The 18,324-nt window shown below is 63.1% G+C and overlaps 1 protein-coding gene across 1 annotated transcript in view; it reads left to right on the top strand.

Annotated features, from left to right (window-relative positions):
- The first annotated feature begins 10,290 nt into the window (after nucleotides 1–10,290).
- The window catches only part of ACOT7 (acyl-CoA thioesterase 7), a 31,626-nt gene continuing 23,592 nt past the window's right edge, over nucleotides 10,291–18,324 (top strand). The window contains 2 exon segments of the mRNA XM_055137581.1: nucleotides 10,291–10,375; nucleotides 10,378–10,432. Coding sequence (XP_054993556.1) covers nucleotides 10,291–10,375; nucleotides 10,378–10,432 — 140 coding nt within the window.

Raw genomic sequence — 18,324 nt, 5'->3', positions numbered from 1 at the left:
CCACGTCCTGACTTTGTGGTCATTGTCTTGTCCTTTGTCTTAATAGTTCCACCACTTACCTAAGTTTTTCCAATAAATAGAATTTTGTAACTTGTTTATGTTTCTTTTTGTTTCTTCTTTTTTTTTTCACAGTGCTGGGAATCGAACCCAGGACCTCACACAGGCCAGACAAGTACTTTGCCAGGATGTTTCACCTCTGGCTGTCAGTTAGTTCCCATTTTGTTATATATCACTTGTATCATCCCCTTGCTCATCAGTTTGCTCAGGCAGGCGCCAGTAACGTCTCCATTCGTCCCTGTCGCATGCTACTGTAGCCCAAAGGCGCCTGCTCGCTCCAGGGACAGGAAGAGCCTCAAACGGTTCACTCAGGGTTTTGACGGAGAAGTCTGACCATCTCGTCGGTGGGTGGCCATGCGTTCTTTTGACGTCCCGTGGAATCTAGTCGGTAACAGCTCTAGTCTAGCGGTCGTCTCCAAATCACATTTCGTGTCCGGCCCATCTGAGTTTTGACACCTTGGCAAACGAGACAGCGTCTCTAATTCTTTTTTTTTTTTTTTCTTTTTGGGTCACACCCGGCGATGCACAGGGGTCACTCCTGGCTCTGCACTCAGGAATTACTCCTGGCGGTGCTCAGGGGACCATATGGGATGCTGGGAATCGAACCCGGGTCAGCCGCGTGCAAGGCAAACGCCCTCCCCGCTGTGCTATCGCTCCAGCCCCTCGTCCCTGATTCTTGATCATTGACAGAGGTCAGGACTCTGGATTCCTTCTCTCACTTGAGTGAAACGTGATACTCCAGGCATAGCTCTTTCGATTCCTCTTTAGGAGACCCGAATAGCGTTCTCATCCTGTTTCCGTAGGGCCCGGGTCTCTGAGGCGTATGTTAGTGCAGGAAGAACGGTGGAGTCAAAAAGATGTGCCTGGAGTCGGAGGTTCTTTGTCCTCTTAACACTTCTTTGATGCTCTTGAAGGTGTTCCATGCCGCTCTCTTCCTCCTGTGCAGCTCAGGTGCCAGGTCATTCGTCATGTTGAGTTCTCGACCCGGGTACACACAGCTGCTGCACTCGGACATGTTTGTTCCGTTGAGAGCAAATGGAACGTCAGGGACTAGTCCGTTTCTCATGAACATTGTCTTCATGAGATTCAGCTGCAGTCTGACCTTTCCACACTCACGGTCGAAGTCGGCCAGCATTCATGTCACTTGGCTAATGTTTGGTGTTACGAGAACGATGTCATCAGTGAGACGGAGGCGGTGTAGTTGCCGACCGTCTGTCTTCACTCCCGTTCCTTCCCATTCCAGTCGTCGCATGATGTTCTTGAGGGTGGCACTGAAGAGTTTCAGTGAAATGGTATCACCCTGCCAAACCCCTCTCTTTTTTTTTTTTTCTTTTTGGGACACACCCGGCAGTGCACAGGGGTCACTCCTCTGGCTCTGCACTCAGGAATTACCCCTGGCGCTGCTCAGGGGACCATATGGGATGCTGGGAATCGAACCCGGGTCGGCCAAATGCAAGGCAAACGCCCTCCCCGCTGTACTCCCCAAACCCCTCTCTTAACGTTGATGGTCACTTCCTTGTAGAATGGTGAGATCCTGGTGGTGAATCCATAGTACAGCTCTTGGAGGATCTTGATGTACTGAGTTTGAACACCCTGTTTGGCTACGGCTTCGATGACCACTTCCGTCTCAACAGAATCAAAGGCCTTCTTTGTTTTTATATTTTTATTTTTTTGGTCACACTCAGCAATGCTCAGGGGTCACTCCTGGCTCTGCTCTCAGGAATTACTCCTGGCAGTGCTTTGGGGACCACATGGGATGCTGGGAATCGAACCCAGGTTGGCTGCATGCACAGCAAAAGCCGTCCCCGCTGTGCTGTCGCTCCAGCCCCTTATATTTTGGCTTGGGGCCACATCGGGTGGCGTGTGGGGGACTGCTTTTGTGTTCAGGGGACCATGCAGTCCCGGGTGTCAGACCTGGTGTCCCCCATGTGGTCTAGCGGGCAGGCAGCCTCAACCCCCGCCCCCACTCCTGAGAGGCCTGTGCCGGGGCCAGCCGAGCCCCGTGCTGGGGTCCACCCGGGGCCTTGCATGTGGCTCTGTGGCGGCCCAGTGCAGACCCCAGCCCACAGGCCTCTCCTCTGCGCATCTCCTGGCTCGGGGTCCCTGCCGCACGGAGCCACTGACACATTGGGGTCCCCTTCACACAGGGCTGTTGTACTTCTCTCAGTGATGGGGCAGTTCCCCCGTCCACTCTGTGGGTGGGCATTTGGGCTACTGCCGGTTTCAACATACTACTTGTTTGTGTACCCCCTCTTTTGAAGGGGGCTCACCTACCAGGGACTGAACCCGGCCTCATGTTTGTTTGTTTGTTTTGTGTTTTGGGGCCACACCCGGCGATGCTCAGGGGTTACTCCTGGCTCTGCACTCAGGAATTACTCCTGGCAGTGCTCGAAGGACCATATGGGATGCCGGGGATCGAACCCGGGTCGGCTGCATGCAAGGCAAGCGCCCTCCCTGCTGTGTGATCGCTCCAGCCCCGCCTCATGCTTTCGAAGTTGTTGAACCCCCACGTGGCTTCCCCACTGTCGCTCCCTTGAGCTGGCCTGAACTCTCCCAGGCTCCACAGGTAGGATAGAAATTTCCGGGCCCCAGAGTGACTTTCGCCTGAGTATTTACTTCCGCTTCCCCAGGAGGCCGGGCCTGCTGCAGGTCCAGCTGCCGCCCGTGTGATTGCTCTCTGTCTGGCTCTCCTGACGTGGGGGAACCCCAGGGGGCGGAGCGGGGGCCAAGGGTAACGGGGCGGGGGGGGGTTGGAGCGTCTGGTGCGCTGTGAGGTGGGTGGGCGGCTCGCCCCAGGCTGAGTCAGACTCAGTTCCTGCCTTTGAGATCTGGGAACCACAACCCAGAGCAACCACAGGGCCCGGCAGGGGGGCCAAGGGAGGGGAATGTCCGGGTGGTGACAGCAGAGGGGCAGCCCACTCTGTTCCCTGGCTTCTCCCCCGCCCCAAAAGGTCACCAGTGTCAATTCTAGGAGACGCTATTTGTGTATCACGTATGTGTTGATCTGGGGGCCTTGGGGGTCACTCCCAGCGATGCCCAGTGCTGACTCCTGGCTTTGTGCTCGGGGTCACTCCTGGTGGGGCTCGGGGACCGTGCTGGGGGTCGAACAAGCTGGCGGCGTGCAAGGTCAGCGCTTATTCCGTCCCCGGCCTCTCTGCTCCTCCCGATTCTCGGCCATGTCCAGCCGTGCTCAGTGACGGTCGTTTGCGGTGTTCTCGGGGGACTGTGCAGTGGCTGGGGTCGAACCTGGGTCTCCCACATGCCAAGCCTGTGCTCAGCCTGGTCCCCTGGCCCCTCCTCACCCGACAAGCACAGCGCTGGCAGCGTCTGGAAGCTCTGGACGCATCACACGCCCGAGTCTCAGTTCTGCTGGGGCAGCCCTGCAAAGCAGCGCCTCTCGCTGCTGCGAACTTCGCTACCTTTGTATCCAGTCACGTGACTCCGCAGGGCTACAGCAGGTAACACTGTAGCACTGCCCTCCTGTTGCTCATCGATTTGCTCGAGCGGGCACTAGTAACATCTCCATTGTGAGACTTGTTACTGCTGTTTTTGGCATATGTAATACGTCACGGGTAGCTTGCCAGGCTCTGCTGTGCGGGCGGGATACTCTTGGCAGCTTGCCGGGCTCTCCGAGAGGGGTGGAGGAATGGAACCGTGTGCAAGGCAAGCGCCCTACTCTCTATGCTATCACTAAGTCTGGATAATTTTTTTTTGCTTTTTGGGTCACACCCGGCGATGCTCAGGGGTTACTCCTGGCTCCGCACTCAGGAATTACCCCTGGTGGTGCTTGGGGGACCCTATGGGATGCTGGGGATCGAACCCGGGTCGCCCGCATGCAAGGCAAACACCCTCCCCGCTGTGCGATCACTGTAGCCGCATTATGCATCATTTGTTCTGGTCGACACCTGGTGGTGTTTCGGGCCGACTCCTGGCGCTGGGGCCCCAGATGTGGTGCTGGGGATCGAACCCGTGTCAGCAGTGAGGGAAGCAGCACCTTCACCCCGGCCGTGTCTCGGGCTCCTGTGGCTGATCCTGATAATCCACAGAAGAGCCAAGGCAGGGTCGGAGTCCCTGCGGCCACATAGCCCACGGACTGCCGTGGCCTCCTGCAGTACTGAGAACCCCCGATTCCGAGAGACGCTCTTCTCGGAACTAGGTGCTGGTAGTAGGTAAAGCTGCCAGCTGCTCCTGCCGGAGGAGCGCACGTCCTCGTCGAGACCGCGGACAGGGACCCAAGTGACCGGTGTGCGTGGTCCCAGGGCTGTGGAGGTGGCCAGGGAGCTCAGCTCGGCCTGGGAAGTTCAGCGGGAGGTGACAGGCACTTCCTATTTTTGTTTTGGGGTCACTTGGCAATGCGCAGGGCTCACTCCTGGTGGGGCTCGGGGGGACTGTAGGGGATGCCGGCCTGGAACCCAGGCCCGCCGCTTGCAAGGCCAGTGCCCTGTTCGCTGTACCATGACCCGGGCCCCTGGGGAAGACATCAGGAGCGCCCTGAAGGCACGTGCATCACTGTGGGACATTCAGGGAGGCAGAGGGTGGCGGTGAGGCTGACCCGCCAGAGAAATGCCATGACATCCACTCTGAGCGTCCCACGGGCTGGGTGGGGCGGGACCAGTGGAGGCTCCCCGGCTGCTGGCTTGAGCAATGGGCAGCCAAATGGTCAGACCGGATGGGCAGTGGTCTGGGCAGGGGGGCGGAAGCAGAAAGTCAGGGCAGGTGTGGGTCACACGCGTGCGAGGAGCTGGGGCTCGGACGGGGTGTGTAGTAACGAGCCGGTGCCCAGCATGGGGGTGGAGAGATGGCACTGCCGGGGGGGGGGGGGCGTTTGCCTCGCATGTGGCGGCCCAGGGTCAACTCCCAGCAGCCACAGGTCCCCTGAGCACCTCCAGGAGTGATTCCTAAGCACAGGGCCAGGAGTGAGTCCCCAAATAAAATCATCATCATCATCATCATCATCATCATCATCATCATCATCACATCATCATCATCATCCCATTGTTGATCGTCAAATTTCTCAAGTGGTCTCAGTACCGTCTCCATTCGCCCTAGCCCTGAGATTTTAGAAGCCTCTCTCTACTCATCCTTCCCAATGATGCCACATTGGAGGCTCTTTCAGGGCCAGGAGAATGAGACCCAGCTTGTTACTGGCTTTGGCATATGAATACGCCACGGGGAGTTTGCCAGGCTCTCCCGTGTGGGCAGGAAACTCTCAGTAGCTTGCCAGGTTCTCCCAGAGGGAGAACTAGGCTATAAGATGTTGCTTCCGGGAGCTTGGTTTTAAGTCTTGGATGTTGGCTGTTTGTGGGATTACACGGCGCCGGGGGCAGTCCCTGGGTGTGACCGCCTAGCTACCGGGAAATGGGAAATCTAGGCGGAGCAGGCCCAGTCCCGATCTGAGCAGGCTTGTAGGTCTCAGCCCCGGGTCCCACACACCTGGGTTCCTCTGCCGGTACCTTCATGCGTGAGGTTTGTCCGAACGTGTGGAGAGGGCCCTTGAGCATGTCTGTGGCTGGGCTCCGGAGGTTTTTGGCTGCGGGAGCTCTGCTCGGGGTGGGGAGGGAAGCTGGAGCCCACCCCTCCGCGGGGACCCGGGGAAGACAGCCAGGTGCGCGGGCAGGAGGCTCTCTGCCCCCCCAAATAAAAACAAATTAAAGACCAAAAACCAAATGCCAAGTGTGGGAAAGGACTGGGGAAGGGGACCCTTGTGCTCAAGACAGATATTGGGGCCGTGTCAAGGGTGCCACCGTGCTGGCTGACGGCTCCAAGGACTTCGAAGCCGACCCCCGTAGGCGCAAGCAGTCACACTTGTTTTGTTTTTCAGGAAAGTGGAAAAGTCTATTGGAAAGTCAAAGAAAGAGGAGGGGCCGGAGCGACAGCACAGAGGGGAGGGCGTTTGCCCTGCACAGGGCCGGCCTGGCTTTGATCCCTGGCATCTCGTAGGGTCCCCCGAGCACCGCCAGGAGTGATTCCTGAGTGTAGAACCAGGAGTGACCCCTGTGCATTGCCAGGTGCAACCCCCAAAAACAAACAAGCAAAAAGAAAGTCAAAGAGGAACAGGAGGGATGGTGACCCCCAGGTGGGGAGGAGCCTCGAGCAGGGCTAAATTCTCAAGCCCACTCTGGCTCTGAGGGAGAAAACGATGTGAACTCGGTTGTCCCCACCCAGTGGTCTATTATTTTTTGCTTTAGTGGGGGGCCACACCTGGCAGTGCTCAGGGTCACGCCTGGAGGTGCCGGGATTGCACCTGGGGTGTGTGAGGCCAGTACCACCCCCCTGTGTGGATTCTTTTTTTTTTCTTTTTGGATCACACCCGGAGATGCACAGGGGTTACTCCTGGCTCTGCACTCAGGAATTACTCCTGGCGGTGCTCGGGGGACCCTATGGGATGCTGGGAATCGAACCCCGGGGTGGCCGGGTGCAAGGCAAACTCCCTGCCCGCTGTGCTATTGCTCCAGCCCCCCTGTGTGGACTTGAGCACCCCCAGTGTCACTGGCTCGGCTGGAGATGGCCACGTGCCTGTCCCCAAAGCATCTCCGGCTGCTGGAGTGTCATGCCGTTTGGCCAACAAGGATGAAGCGGGTCCCGCACGGCAAAGAGGAAGGAGCTGAACAGATCCCGTGCAGTGAAATGAGGTGGAAGGAGAAAGACAAATATTGGATGATTTCACCCACGTGTGCAGTATAAGGAAGCGGCGGGCGGAAGAAAAACACCAGATGATTAAAAATAAATATTTGGCAACAACTGAGGTGAGTGGAGGGGAAGTGGTTGGGGTGGGATCAAAGGTCATGGGGGTGTCTAAGGAGAGCCCTTGAAAAAAACCCTGAGATGAATTTGTAAGTTGAAATCCACAGGCGACTGAAGAACAATACAGTATGGAAATGAAGATGCGGGGCTGGAGAGACGGTGTGGGGAGGGGGGCACTCGTCTGGCACTCGCTGGGCCTGGGTTTGATGCATAGGGTCCCAGAGCACCAGCAGGAGTGGTTCCTGAGTGCCAAGCCAGGGGGAAGCCTCAGCACTTCCGGTGCGGCCCCGAGGAGAGAGAATTAAGACCCCGTTGCCTGTTCTCCTCGCTCTTTCTCCACAGAGGACGGGCGCTGGGGGCCCACAGTTTGTGCTGGAACCGGCCTCTCCAAAGCGCGGGCATTGCGTGGTGGGTACCAGCTTGACCTGGCACTGACGGTTCTCCAGGAGCCACCCAGGAACAGCCCCGAAGCATCGCTGTGTGTGGCCCAGAAACCCAACACACACACACACACACACACACACACACACACACACACACACACACACACAGAATAATATGGAGAACAATGAATCTGAGCTGCTGGGTCCAAGCCAGGCTCCAGAGGCCCTGGGGGGTCCCCAAAGAGCTGAGTGTGGGGGGCAGGGGGGTGGGGAGCTCAGGGGTGTGTCCGGACACCAAGGAGAAGTCTTTCAAGAAAAGGGACATCCTGGGGCAGGAGAGACCGTGCAGTGGGTGTTTGCCTTGGACACGGCCAACTCGGGTTCAATCCCCATAACCCCATGTGCTCTACTGGGCCCCATCAGGAGTGACCCCCGAGCACTGTCCGGGGTGGCTCAGAACCCCAAAGCAGAGAGAAAGAAATGGGCCTCCTCTGGCTTAGCCCTGCAGAGGCCACGTAAGATGACTCCCAAGCTCGGTCACGGGGTGAAGCAACGAGGGAGGATGGAGCAAGCTTGGTTAATGGAGCTGCAGAGACAGAACCCAGACCCGCTCCCGGGGACGTGGGGGGAGAGGGGGGAGCTATAAATAGCTCCTGGGAGACGGTTTGGGCAGAGACAGAGCAACAGCCCAGAAGCTGGAGGGGAAGGTAGGGAGAAGCCCAGGGGAGGAAGGGGGGTGTCTGTGCTAGGGGCCCCCCTCCTCTCGCCACCTCGGCAACGGGACGCGCAGTGGACAGAGGCTCCACGTTCCTGCCCAGAATCCTGGCCAGTGGCAGCTGGCCCGCCCGCCGAGGGGACAGGTGCTCCCGACACAGACAACCCTAACCCACATCACTCTCTCGCTCCCCTCCAGGACAGCGTTAGTCAGTCCGAAACCGTTCAGGCCTCTTGGCCAGTCGAGTTTCTTATGTGGTCAGCAGCAAACACTGTGTGTCGCCCACCATGCAAATGAAGAAGCAGAACCCACCCGAGGGGACTGGAGAGACAGTGCCGTGGGTAAGGGGCTTCCCTTGCACGTGGCCAACCTGGGTTCGACCCCCCAGCATCCCATGTAGTACCCTGAGCACCTCCAGGAGTGATTCCTGAGTAACCCCTGAGCATCACCGGGTGTAACTCACTTAAAGGGGGAAAAAAAAACACACAACCACACCAAAACCCTACATTAAAAAAAACCCAGTAAAACAAAACAAAACAAAAAACCCCTAAAAAACCCCTAAATTTTGGTTTCGCTTTTGGGACCCACCACCCGGCTGTGCTCAGGGCTTGCTCGTGGCTCTAATCTCAGGGATCACTGCAGGGAGACCATGTGAGACGCCGAGACGGAACCTGGGCTGGCTGTGCCCCGTGGCAGATGCTATCTCTCCGGGCCGGCTTGCCACCCCCCCTCCCGCCACGGTACTGTCTCTCTGGCTCCTTCCTTGTTCCTCTTTGCCCCTCACTGCACAATCTTCCCCAGACCCCCCCAGAGTTTGGGCTTTTTAAGAACAAAATGTTCCCAGTGGGGACACACATACTTGAACCGGGCAGGGCCTCAGTCAGCCCTTGACGCCGGCTCCGCGTGGCCGGAAGGCTCTTCAGAGAAAGAATGTTTGAGCAAGGAACGTGCGGTCCTCCCAAAGCGGGGCTGCGACTGTCTCACCCGTGAGGAAACAGCTCTGCCCTGGCCGCGCCACGTCCAGAAAATCAGGCCTTGGTGTTCCGAGACCCCTCAGAGACCCCTTCTGAATGAGGCTTTACAGGAAGCACCTCCTGGGGTGCAGGACCCAGCTGGCCCTGGGTTGTTTTGTCTGGTGCCAGGAATAGAGTTCAGGGCGCCCTGCGTGCAGAGCACATCCCCAGCCTCATGCATCATTTTGTTTTTTTGGTTTTGGGGCCACACCCCCAAGGGCTCAGGGGTTACTCCTGCCTCCACACTCAGAAATCAGTCCTGGCAAACCGGTGCTAGTGATCCAACCCAGGTTGGCCACATGCCGGCAAACGCCCTAACCACTGTGCTCTCTGCCGCACCTCCGGCTGTCTTTATTCCGGGAAGGGCGGCACACGTGGGGTGTTCAGGGCTTTCTCCTGGCTGTGCGCGGGGGCCCGTATGTGGTCCTGGGGATGGAAGGTGGGTGGGCTGCGCGCGCTGCAAGTGCCCTGCTCCCTGGCTGGCTGGCACCCCTGAGCTCCTGATTTTGCTTTTGGGCAGCACCGCCTGTGCTCGGGGATCATTCCCGGTGGTGCTGGGGCACTCGGTGTGGCTGCGTGCAAGTCCAGCCCCTAGGCCGGACTCTCTCCTGCCCTCCTTCTAGCTCCTTACAAAGCTCCTGCTGGGGGGTGATGCCCTCTCGGGTCCTGCCGCTGTCCGGTGCGCACCCCCGTGCCCAGGCGGGCCGGAGTGGGCTCCCCCGCGCGGGTGGCTGGCGGTGGGCTTCGGATGGCCGCGGGGGCCCTTTACGTCTGCAGCGGCTTAGTTGGACGCCCTCGAAGCCGGAGAGCCCCCGGCCCGCGCCCCCCGCCGCTCCCGGCCCGCGCCCCGCCCCGCCCCGCCGCGGTCCTGGGCGCGGGCGGCTCGCCCCTCCCGCCTGCCCGGCAGCGATTTCCGCTCCTTGTAAATATTTGGAAAATCCCGACTCCGCCGCGCAGCCCGCGCGCAAGGCCCGGGCTTGGTCTGGGGGCGGGGGTCCTCGGCCCGACGCCGCGGGGCCCGGGGGCGGGGGGGGGCCTCGAGCGGCCGAGGGGCGCGTGCGGGCGGCGGGCGCGGGGCCGGGGCCTCCCGCCCTTCCCGGCCGCTCGGGCCGCCGCGGGCTCGCCCGCTCCCGCAACGTGCGCCGCGCGGGCCCCGCCCGGGCCGCGCCGGCACCGCCCAACCGCCGCCGAAGCTTCTGGAAGCGGCGCCCGGCGCGGCGCGGGCGGCCTGCGGGTCGGGCGGCCCGCGGGGCCTGCGGCGGGCGCGGGGCGGGGCCGGGCGGGGCGTTAGGGGCGGGGCCCCGGCGGGGCGGCGCCCGATTGGCTGGCGGCGCGCTCGCCCCGCCCCCGCGCCGGCCCCGCCCCGGCCGCCCCCTCCATGGCGCCGCCCGGGCCCATTCATTCCGCGCCTGCCGGGCCGTCCACCTGCGCGCTGCTCCGGGCCCCGCCGCCGCCGCCGCCGCCGCCGCCAGCATGTCGGGCCCCGCCGCCGAGCCGCCGTCGGCCATCCAGATCTGCCGGTAGGCCGCGCCCCCGCCGCCGCGCCCGCGCCCCCCCCGCCCGCCCGCCCGCCGGCCGCAGCCCCGCGCCCCCCGCCCGGCTTTCGGGGCGCGGCCGGGCGGGGGGCGACCCGCGCCCTCCCGGGGGCGCGCGGGCCGGGCCGCCAGGGACTGCGGCGCGGGCCCCCGCCACCTGCCCGGCCGCCGGGGGATGTCCGGGCGGGGCCGCGCACAATGAGGGGCCGCCCCGGGGGGCGCCCGCAGGGCACGGGCCTGGGCCCCAGGGCACGCCCCGCCGCCGGCCCCCGGCCCCCGGCCCCCGGGACGGGCGGGAGGCGCACGGCGCCGCCTGTGCGGGCGCAGGCCCCGGCTGGGCGCTGGGCATCACGCTGACCTTGGGCCCCAGCCAGCCGCTGCCCGCACCTGCGTCTGCCCGCCCGCCGGGTGGGCTCGGGGGCCGGGGCCCGCTAGGTGGGGGCCGGCCCCACCCTCGCCCTCTGCTGGCCTGACCTCAAGGTCACCCCGACTTCCCTGCGGGGAGGCGCTTTGGGGGGCTGATCTGCAGCCTGGGGTGAGTCCTGGGCCGGCCCCACCCCCTCCACCTTCCCGGCCCAAGACCAGGCGTAACAGATCCCGGACGGGCCGCAACCCGAACTGGGCCCGGGGCCACCCGCTGGCCGCCTGTCCTTGGGGTCCTCCTCTGCGGGGGGCTCTGCGGGGGCTCTGCAGGGGCTGTGCGCTGTGCTCAGGCCCTGGCCTGCAGGGGGCCGTGCGTCCCGTCCCTGGGGGCGACCGCCAGCCAGTTGCGCCCCATCTGGCCCCAGTGTCTGCGGCTCAGAACCCAGACCTGAGCTCGGCCCCAGGGCCCAGCCCGGCTTTCCTGGTTTCCTCTGCACACGGTTGTCGCTTTGTTCCAGTAGCTGCTCACAGGCCTGGGTTTGGGTGGCTCGGGGCACACAGAGTGTGTGTGTGTGTGTGTGTGTGTGTGTGTGAGTGGATCTGCATCAGGGTCTGTGTGTCTCTGTCGGTGTGTGTGTGTGCCGAGTGTGTGAGTCTGTCTGTGTGAGTGCTTGTGTGTGTGTGTGTGAGCGTATCTGTGTTTGTGAGTGTTTTCTGTGAGATTGTCTGTAAATGTGTGTGTCTGTGTGATTGTGTCTGTGAATGTGTCTGCGTATGTCTGAGTGTGTGTTTTTGTGTGAGGGGTGTCTTTGTGTGTGTCTTTCTGAGTGTGTGTCTGTGTGTGGTTTGTGTTTGTGAGTGTGACTATGTGTGTATATCTGTGGAAGTGAGTGTGTCTGTGTCTGTGTGAGTGTATGTGTCTGCGTGTCTGTGCCTCTTTCTGAATGTGTTAGAGTGAATGTGTGTGTCTGTGATCTTGTCTCTGTGTAAATGTCTGTGTGAGTGTATCTGTGTGTGTCTGTGTGAGTGTTTCTGTGTGTGAATTAGTGTCTGTGTGTCTGAATGTGTCTGTATGTCTGTGAGTGTGTGTGTCTGTGTGTCACTGTGTGTCTGTGTGTGTGAATGTGTGTGTGTCTGTATTTGTGTCTGTGTCTGTGAGTGTGTGTGTCTGTGTGTCACTGTGTGTCTGTCAGGATCTGTGTGTCTGTGTGTGTGAATGTGTGTGTGTCTGTATTTGTGTCTGTGTCTGTGTGAGTGTGTGTGTCTGTGTGTCTGTCTTTGCGAGTGTGTTGTGTGTGTTCCCCTGTCACCGTGCAGGCTGCTGCCTGGTCCCTGAGTGGCTGCTGTCCGTGGGCCGTGGGCGGGGTGCTGGTGCCATGCTGTGGGCCAGGGCTCTGTGGCGCCCAGCCTGAGCACTCAGTCCCGAGCAGACCTGGCCAGGTGGGGGCTCTTTTCCATTGTCATTGTTTTGGGGCCACACCCGGCGATGCTCAGGGTGACTCCTGGCTCTGCACCCAGGAATTACTCCTGGCGGTGCTTGCGGGGCCCTGGGGGTTGCTGGGATTGGACCCCGGTGGCCCCACGCAAGGCAAGTGTCCGCCCCACTGTCCCCTGCCTGGGCCCCAGCGGGGGGAGTTGGGACACGTGGTCCAGCCTGAGCCGCTCTCCCAGGGCTCGCGCGGCCGTGTGGTCAGCCCAGAAGGACCCTGAGCTCCTGGCGTGGCCTCGTCATTGCACAGGTGGGAAACTGAGTCTCCGAGGGCCCTGGCTGAGGGGACGGCCAGGCCACACCCCTGAGTGCGGCTCTCGGTGGGGCCGGGAGGACCCCGAAGTGGAGTTGAGGGGCCTGGCGTGGAGCCGTGGGTGAGGGGCCGGGCTGGGAGGGACACTGTGACTAGGCCAACCCAGCAGCGCTCGGGCTGATCCCGGGGGCTGGGAGCCCAGCCAGGACCCCCCACGGGGAGCACTCGCACTCCCCCCGACCCTCACTCTGGCCAGACACGGGACTTCCCATGGGGCTTTGGTGGTGGTTTGTCTCCGGGCCAGAGCCCAGGGGTCACTCCTGGCGGGGCTCAGGTGGTGCTGGGGCCCGAACTGCGGCCAGCAGGTGCACCCAGAAGTGAATTTTCAATAAAAAGACTGATTTGCAGGGGCAGGGCGGGCTGCACCTCACTGCTGTGCGGGGCTGTTCCTGGCCCTGGGCTCAGGAGTGACCCCTGGTGGCACCTGGGGAGCAGACCTGAGCCGGCCACATGCAGGACAGACGCCTCGACTCCTGTGCTGTTGCTTTGGGCACCCCCCACCTCCGTTTTAAATTTATTTATTGTTTTGCTTTCGGGGCCATAACCGGGGATGCTCGTGGGTTGCTCCTGGCTCTGCACTCAGAAATCACTCCTCGCTGGGGCTGGAGCGATAGCACGGCGGGGAGGGCATTTGCCTTGTACGCGGCTGACCTGGGTTCAATTCCCAGCATCCCACATGGTCCCTTGAGCACCGCCAGAAATGATTCCTGAGTGCAGAGCCAGGAGTGATCCCTGAGCATTGCCGGGAGTGACCCAAAAAGTAAAAAAAAAAAAAAAATCACTCCTCGGTGCTCGGGGACCCTATGGGCTGCCACAGATTGAACCCAGGCGGCCACGTGCAAGGCTGTGCCATCGCTCTGGTTAATTGTGTTCCTTGTTCGGGGGCCGTGCCCGTCAGTGCTCAGGTGGTACCGGGCAGGGCTTGGCGGACCAGGTGGTGCCAGGGACCAAACCCACACGTGAAGTGTGCACTCTCGCCCGACGCCTTCTCCCGGGCCCCTGGTTTTGATTTAAACGTAGGTATCTGTGAGTCAGTAGCACTGGAGCACTGTCGTCCCGTTGCTCATCAACTTGCTCAAGCGGGCACCAGTAATGTCTCCATTGTGAGACTTGTTGTTACTGTTTCAGGCATATCCAGTATGCCACGGGGAGCTTGCCAGGCTCTGCCGTGTGGGCGGGATACTCTCGGCAGCTTGCCGGGCTCTCCGAGAGGGACAGAGAAATTGAACCCGGGTTGGCCGCATGTGAGGCAAGCGCCCTGCCTGCTGTGTGAGTCAGTATGTAGAGGAATCTAGACCCAGCGTCTAGGCGGGCCTTGCCGTAAGGGCCTGTGATGGGGGAGTCTGGGGGGCCTGGAGCGGTCGCGCAGACCCTCCCGTGCCCACAGGCTGCGGCCCTGACTCCCAGACCCTCAGCTCAGGCCCACCTGCCCGCCTGCCATCCTTCGTTCCTTCCTTCCATTTCCTGGTTTTGAGGCCACACCTGGCAGTGCTCAGGGGTTACTCCTGGCTCTGTGCTCAGGAATCACTGCTGGTGGGCTCAGGAGCCCATGTGGGCTGCCGGGGATCGAACCCGGGCCAGCCGCGAGCAAGGCGCATGCCCTCCCCGCTGTGGCATCACGCCAGCCCCTGCGAGGCCTCCGTTTGCTGGCTTTGTTCTTCTCAATGCTGTGGGGGGCCGTGAACCCCTCCTGCTGTGCCTGGCCCCTGGCCCCGGGCGCCGACGCGCTCGAGAGAAGGCGCCTCTCCCGTGGCCGCCCACTCTAGCTCCCGGGCGGGGTCTTTGGTCTCGGGGCAGACGGGACCAAGAACGCAGGATCTGACTTTGGGACTCGCCCTCGGAGCTGTGTTCCGGCACCTTCTCCAGAACGTGCACGGGGCTGGTGGGGTCTTGGCACGCAGGGGCGGACGCAGTCGGCCAGGGGAGCTCGGTCCCGCTGTCCGGCGTCCTGCCCGTGGGCCAGCCTTGGCATCGCCCCTGGCCAGCGGCGCCCTGTTGCAGATGGGGCAGGTGCTCCCTCCCTCACCCGGCTCCTCCCAGCCTCCCCGTCCCCCCGGGGCGCAGTGACACCTGCCGTCCGGGGGCGGGAGCTCCTTGGAGGCAGAGGCCGGCTTTCGCAGAAAGATACACAAAGTGTGAGCTCCGTTGCTCCCCCCGGCGCTCGGGAGCTGTTCCTGTGACCCCTGCCAGCCTGGCGCCTCACGCCCGTCCTGTACTTCCTCTCAGTCCCAGAGGGAGGTTCTGAAACATTTATGAGGTGCTTGGGGGCACGTGAAGGGTTTCTGATGACCAGAGGTAGAAGCGCGTCCCGGGGTTTCGCTGGGTGTGGGCGGGCTCCTTCCTGGCTCTCGGTGCTCCCGGCCGGCTGCCAGGGCCAGAGGCTGAGCCTGAGCCCCACACGCACAGCTGCCCTCTGCGAGCTTCTCCCCCTCCTTACTGTCAGGTGTGTTCACGTGAGTTACGTGTTTAAAGACTTAAGAGAGGCGTCATGGGCGAAAGCAGCTTTTTTTGGGGTTGGTTTGTTTTTGGGCCAAACCTGGTGTTGGGGCTCCGGGGACCTTAGGGGATGCCGGGACTCGAACCCGGGTCGGCCCTTCCTGGTGGACTATCGTTCTGGCCCCTGACATGCAGCTGTTTTGGGGGAAGGAGGGGCACCCACAGGCGCTCCGGACCGCGTTGCTGGGCATTGAACTTTGCTCAGCTCCGTGCCAGGCAAGTGCCCTGGCCGCTGCGCTCGGCCCCTAAAGCGCAGAGTTCTAATCACCCGGTTCCTGCTCCCCGTGCCCAGTGCTCTGTGCCCCCAGGGCTGGGCAGCGCCTCCGGCCCCACGGGCTGCTCTGGTCCCGGCTGGCCTCTCTCTCTCTCTGTGATTGCACAGCGGGAGGGCGCTGGCCCAGTGTGGCCCCCAGCACCATGGTCCCTTCAAGCCTCGCCAGGATCGTGCCGAGCCCTGAGCAACACTGGGTGTGACCCACACACACAACAAAAAGCAAATTCAGATTTATCTTTTTTTTTTCTTCTTCTTGGGTCACACCCAGTGATGCTCAGGGGTCACTCCTGGCTCTGCACTCAGGAATTACCCCTGGGGACTATATGCTCAGGGGCCCATATGGGATGCTGGGAATCGAACCCGGGTTGGCCGCGTGCAAGGCAAAGGCCCTCCCCGCTGTGCTATCGCTCCAGCCCCCAGATTTATCTCTTTATCAGCTGCGTGTGGTGCTGTTTCCTCCCACCCTGCCCCTGGGCGGCTCCTGCCAGGCCCGGCCCTGCTCAGTTTCCTCTCCAGATCCTGCCCTGGCCCAGGCCGTGGCGCGGGGAGTGTGAACGTCACGGTCAGGGGCCTGCATGCCCGCCGGCACGGCTGCCCCCCAGGGCTCTCTGCCTCCCGGGGAGCCGCCGGCGGGGGCCGCAGGCGGGGGGGGGGGCGGGGGGGGCCCCCGCGGGCGGGGGCTCAGCGGGGGCTGCTGCTGAGCCCCGGCCGGGCCTTTGATGTTCCTTTAACTGCCGCACCGAGACGCGGCAGGGGCGGGCGGTGGCGCCAGGCCTGCGCCCGGCTGCCCGGGCAGGGCCCAGGGGTGCTCCTGGCCAGGTCGGCGCCGGGGATGGCGCATCCCCAAAAGCCACGAGCCCGGCCGGGCCGAGTCCCCACCCAGCGCTGTCCTTCCTCTTCCCGGGAAAGGCCGGAATGCGAGAGCGAGAGCCGCGAGAGCCCGGCGGGGCGGGACTTTGTCCCGGGACCTCTGTGCCAGTTGGCGGGTGGCCGGCGGCCCAGGTGGAGCGCGGCCGCGACCCTCCGGCCTGCTCTGACTCAGCCTGACGCAGGATCCTGGCTTCCCCGCCGCGCCCGGCCCCGCCGCGCAGGGGGAGGGGGCCGGCCCCCTCGGAAGCCCCGAGGGGCGGGCCGGGCCCGGCGCCTCATTCATTCCGCCGCGGCCCCGCGCGCCGGCCCGCCCGCTCGCGCCTGCTCGCCATGCGGCTGCTCACGGCCGCCCGCGCCCTGCGCCTGGCCGCGCTCGGCCGGCCCGCCGCGCCCCGCGCCCCCCGCGCCCCCCGCGCCCCCCGCGCCCGGGCGCCCCCCGCGCCCAAGCCGCTCGAGGCGGCAGGCTGGGCCAGCGCCCCGGCCCGGGCACTCAGCGCCGAGGTGCTGTCGCCACCCTGCGTGACGTCCAGGTAGGACAGGCACCGCCTCCCCCCTGCACCCCGCGGGAGGGGGGACCAGGCTGGCGGGAGGGGGCCGCGGAGCGCTGAGCTGGGGTCCGGCCCCCCTCCCGGCCCCCTGCGCTGACCTGTCCCTCAGCCGTGCTTTAGTGCGTGCTGGCTGCGGAGCCTGGGGCTGAACCCGGGGCCTCGCACGCCAGACAGTGCTCTCTCCCCTGCCAGACAGTGCTCTCACCCCCGCCAGACAGTGCTCTCGCCCCGCCAGACAGTGCTCTCACCCCGCCAGACAGTGCTCTCACCCCCGCCAGACAGTGCTCTCACCCCCGCCAGACAGTGCTCTCACCCCGCCAGACAGTGCTCTCACCCCGCCAGACAGTGCTCTCGCCCCGCCAGACAGTGCTCTCACCCCCGCCAGACAGTGCTCTCACCCCCGCCAGACAGTGCTCTCACCCCGCCAGACAGTGCTCTCGCCCCGCCAGACAGTGCTCTCACCCCCGCCAGACAGTGCTCTCACCCCCGCCAGACAGTGCTCTCACCCCGCCAGACAGTGCTCTCTCACCCGCCATACAGTGCTCTCTCACCCTGCCACAGTGCTCTCTCGCCCCTGCCAGACAGTGCTCTCTCACCCCACCAGACAGTGCTCTAGTGCTCTCACCCTGCCAGACAGTGCTCTCTCACCCCTGCCAGACAGTGCTCTCACCCTGCCACAGTGCTCTCTCACCCCTGCCAGACAGTGCTCTCTCACCCCACCAGACAGTGCTCTAGTGCTCTCACCCCGCCAGACAGTGCTCTCACCCCTGCCAGACAGTGCTCTCACCCCGCCAGACAGTGCTCTCTCACCCCTGCCAGACAGTGCTCTCGTGTCCCTCCCCGACCCCTCCGTGCCACGCAACGCCATCGCCATCCACCTGCGACAGTTCTTGCAGCCCTGGCACCCCCTGTGGCCTCCTGCCCCGGGCCGAGCCCCCACCGAGTGCCGCCTGCTGTTGTGTGTCCAGCCGGGGCCGCTGTGGGCACCGCGCTCTCCACTGCCGCCCTGCTAGTGTCCACGTCCCCCTGGCCCGTGTGCGGATCCGTGTGGCTTCCCGGACCCCATCTGGCAGTGCTCAGGGCTTCCTCCTGCCAGACGCCGGGACCACCCTGGGTGCCGGGCCCGCGGGCAGCCCGGCGCCTGCCATCCTGTCCTCCTTCCTCCCCCTCCCTGGCTCCTGACTCAGTGCCCCTAACCTTGCTGTCTTTTTTTTTTTTTCTCTTTGGGTCACACCTGGCGATGCTCAGGGGTCACTCCTGGCTCTGCACTCAGGAATTACCCCTGGAAGTGCTCGGGGGACCATATGGGATGCTGGGAATCGAACCCGGGTCGGCCACATGCAAGGCAAACGCCCTCCCCGCTGTGCTATGGCCCCAGCCCCAGTGCCCCTAACCTTGGAGGTTTCCTGAGGGGAAGGTGTCCTGTGTCCTCTGCCTCCCCCCACCCTTTGGCTGCGAGTGGCTTTTGTATGCTAATGAGGAGGGGGAGGCCTGTCCCCTGGAAAGGTCAGTGCTGGCGTGGGC

The sequence above is a fragment of the Sorex araneus genome, chromosome 5 (genome assembly GCF_027595985.1).
Source record: "Sorex araneus isolate mSorAra2 chromosome 5, mSorAra2.pri, whole genome shotgun sequence".
In the NCBI taxonomy this organism is placed as follows: domain Eukaryota; kingdom Metazoa; phylum Chordata; class Mammalia; order Eulipotyphla; family Soricidae; genus Sorex; species Sorex araneus.
This window is presented reverse-complemented; position numbering and strand designations above follow the sequence as displayed.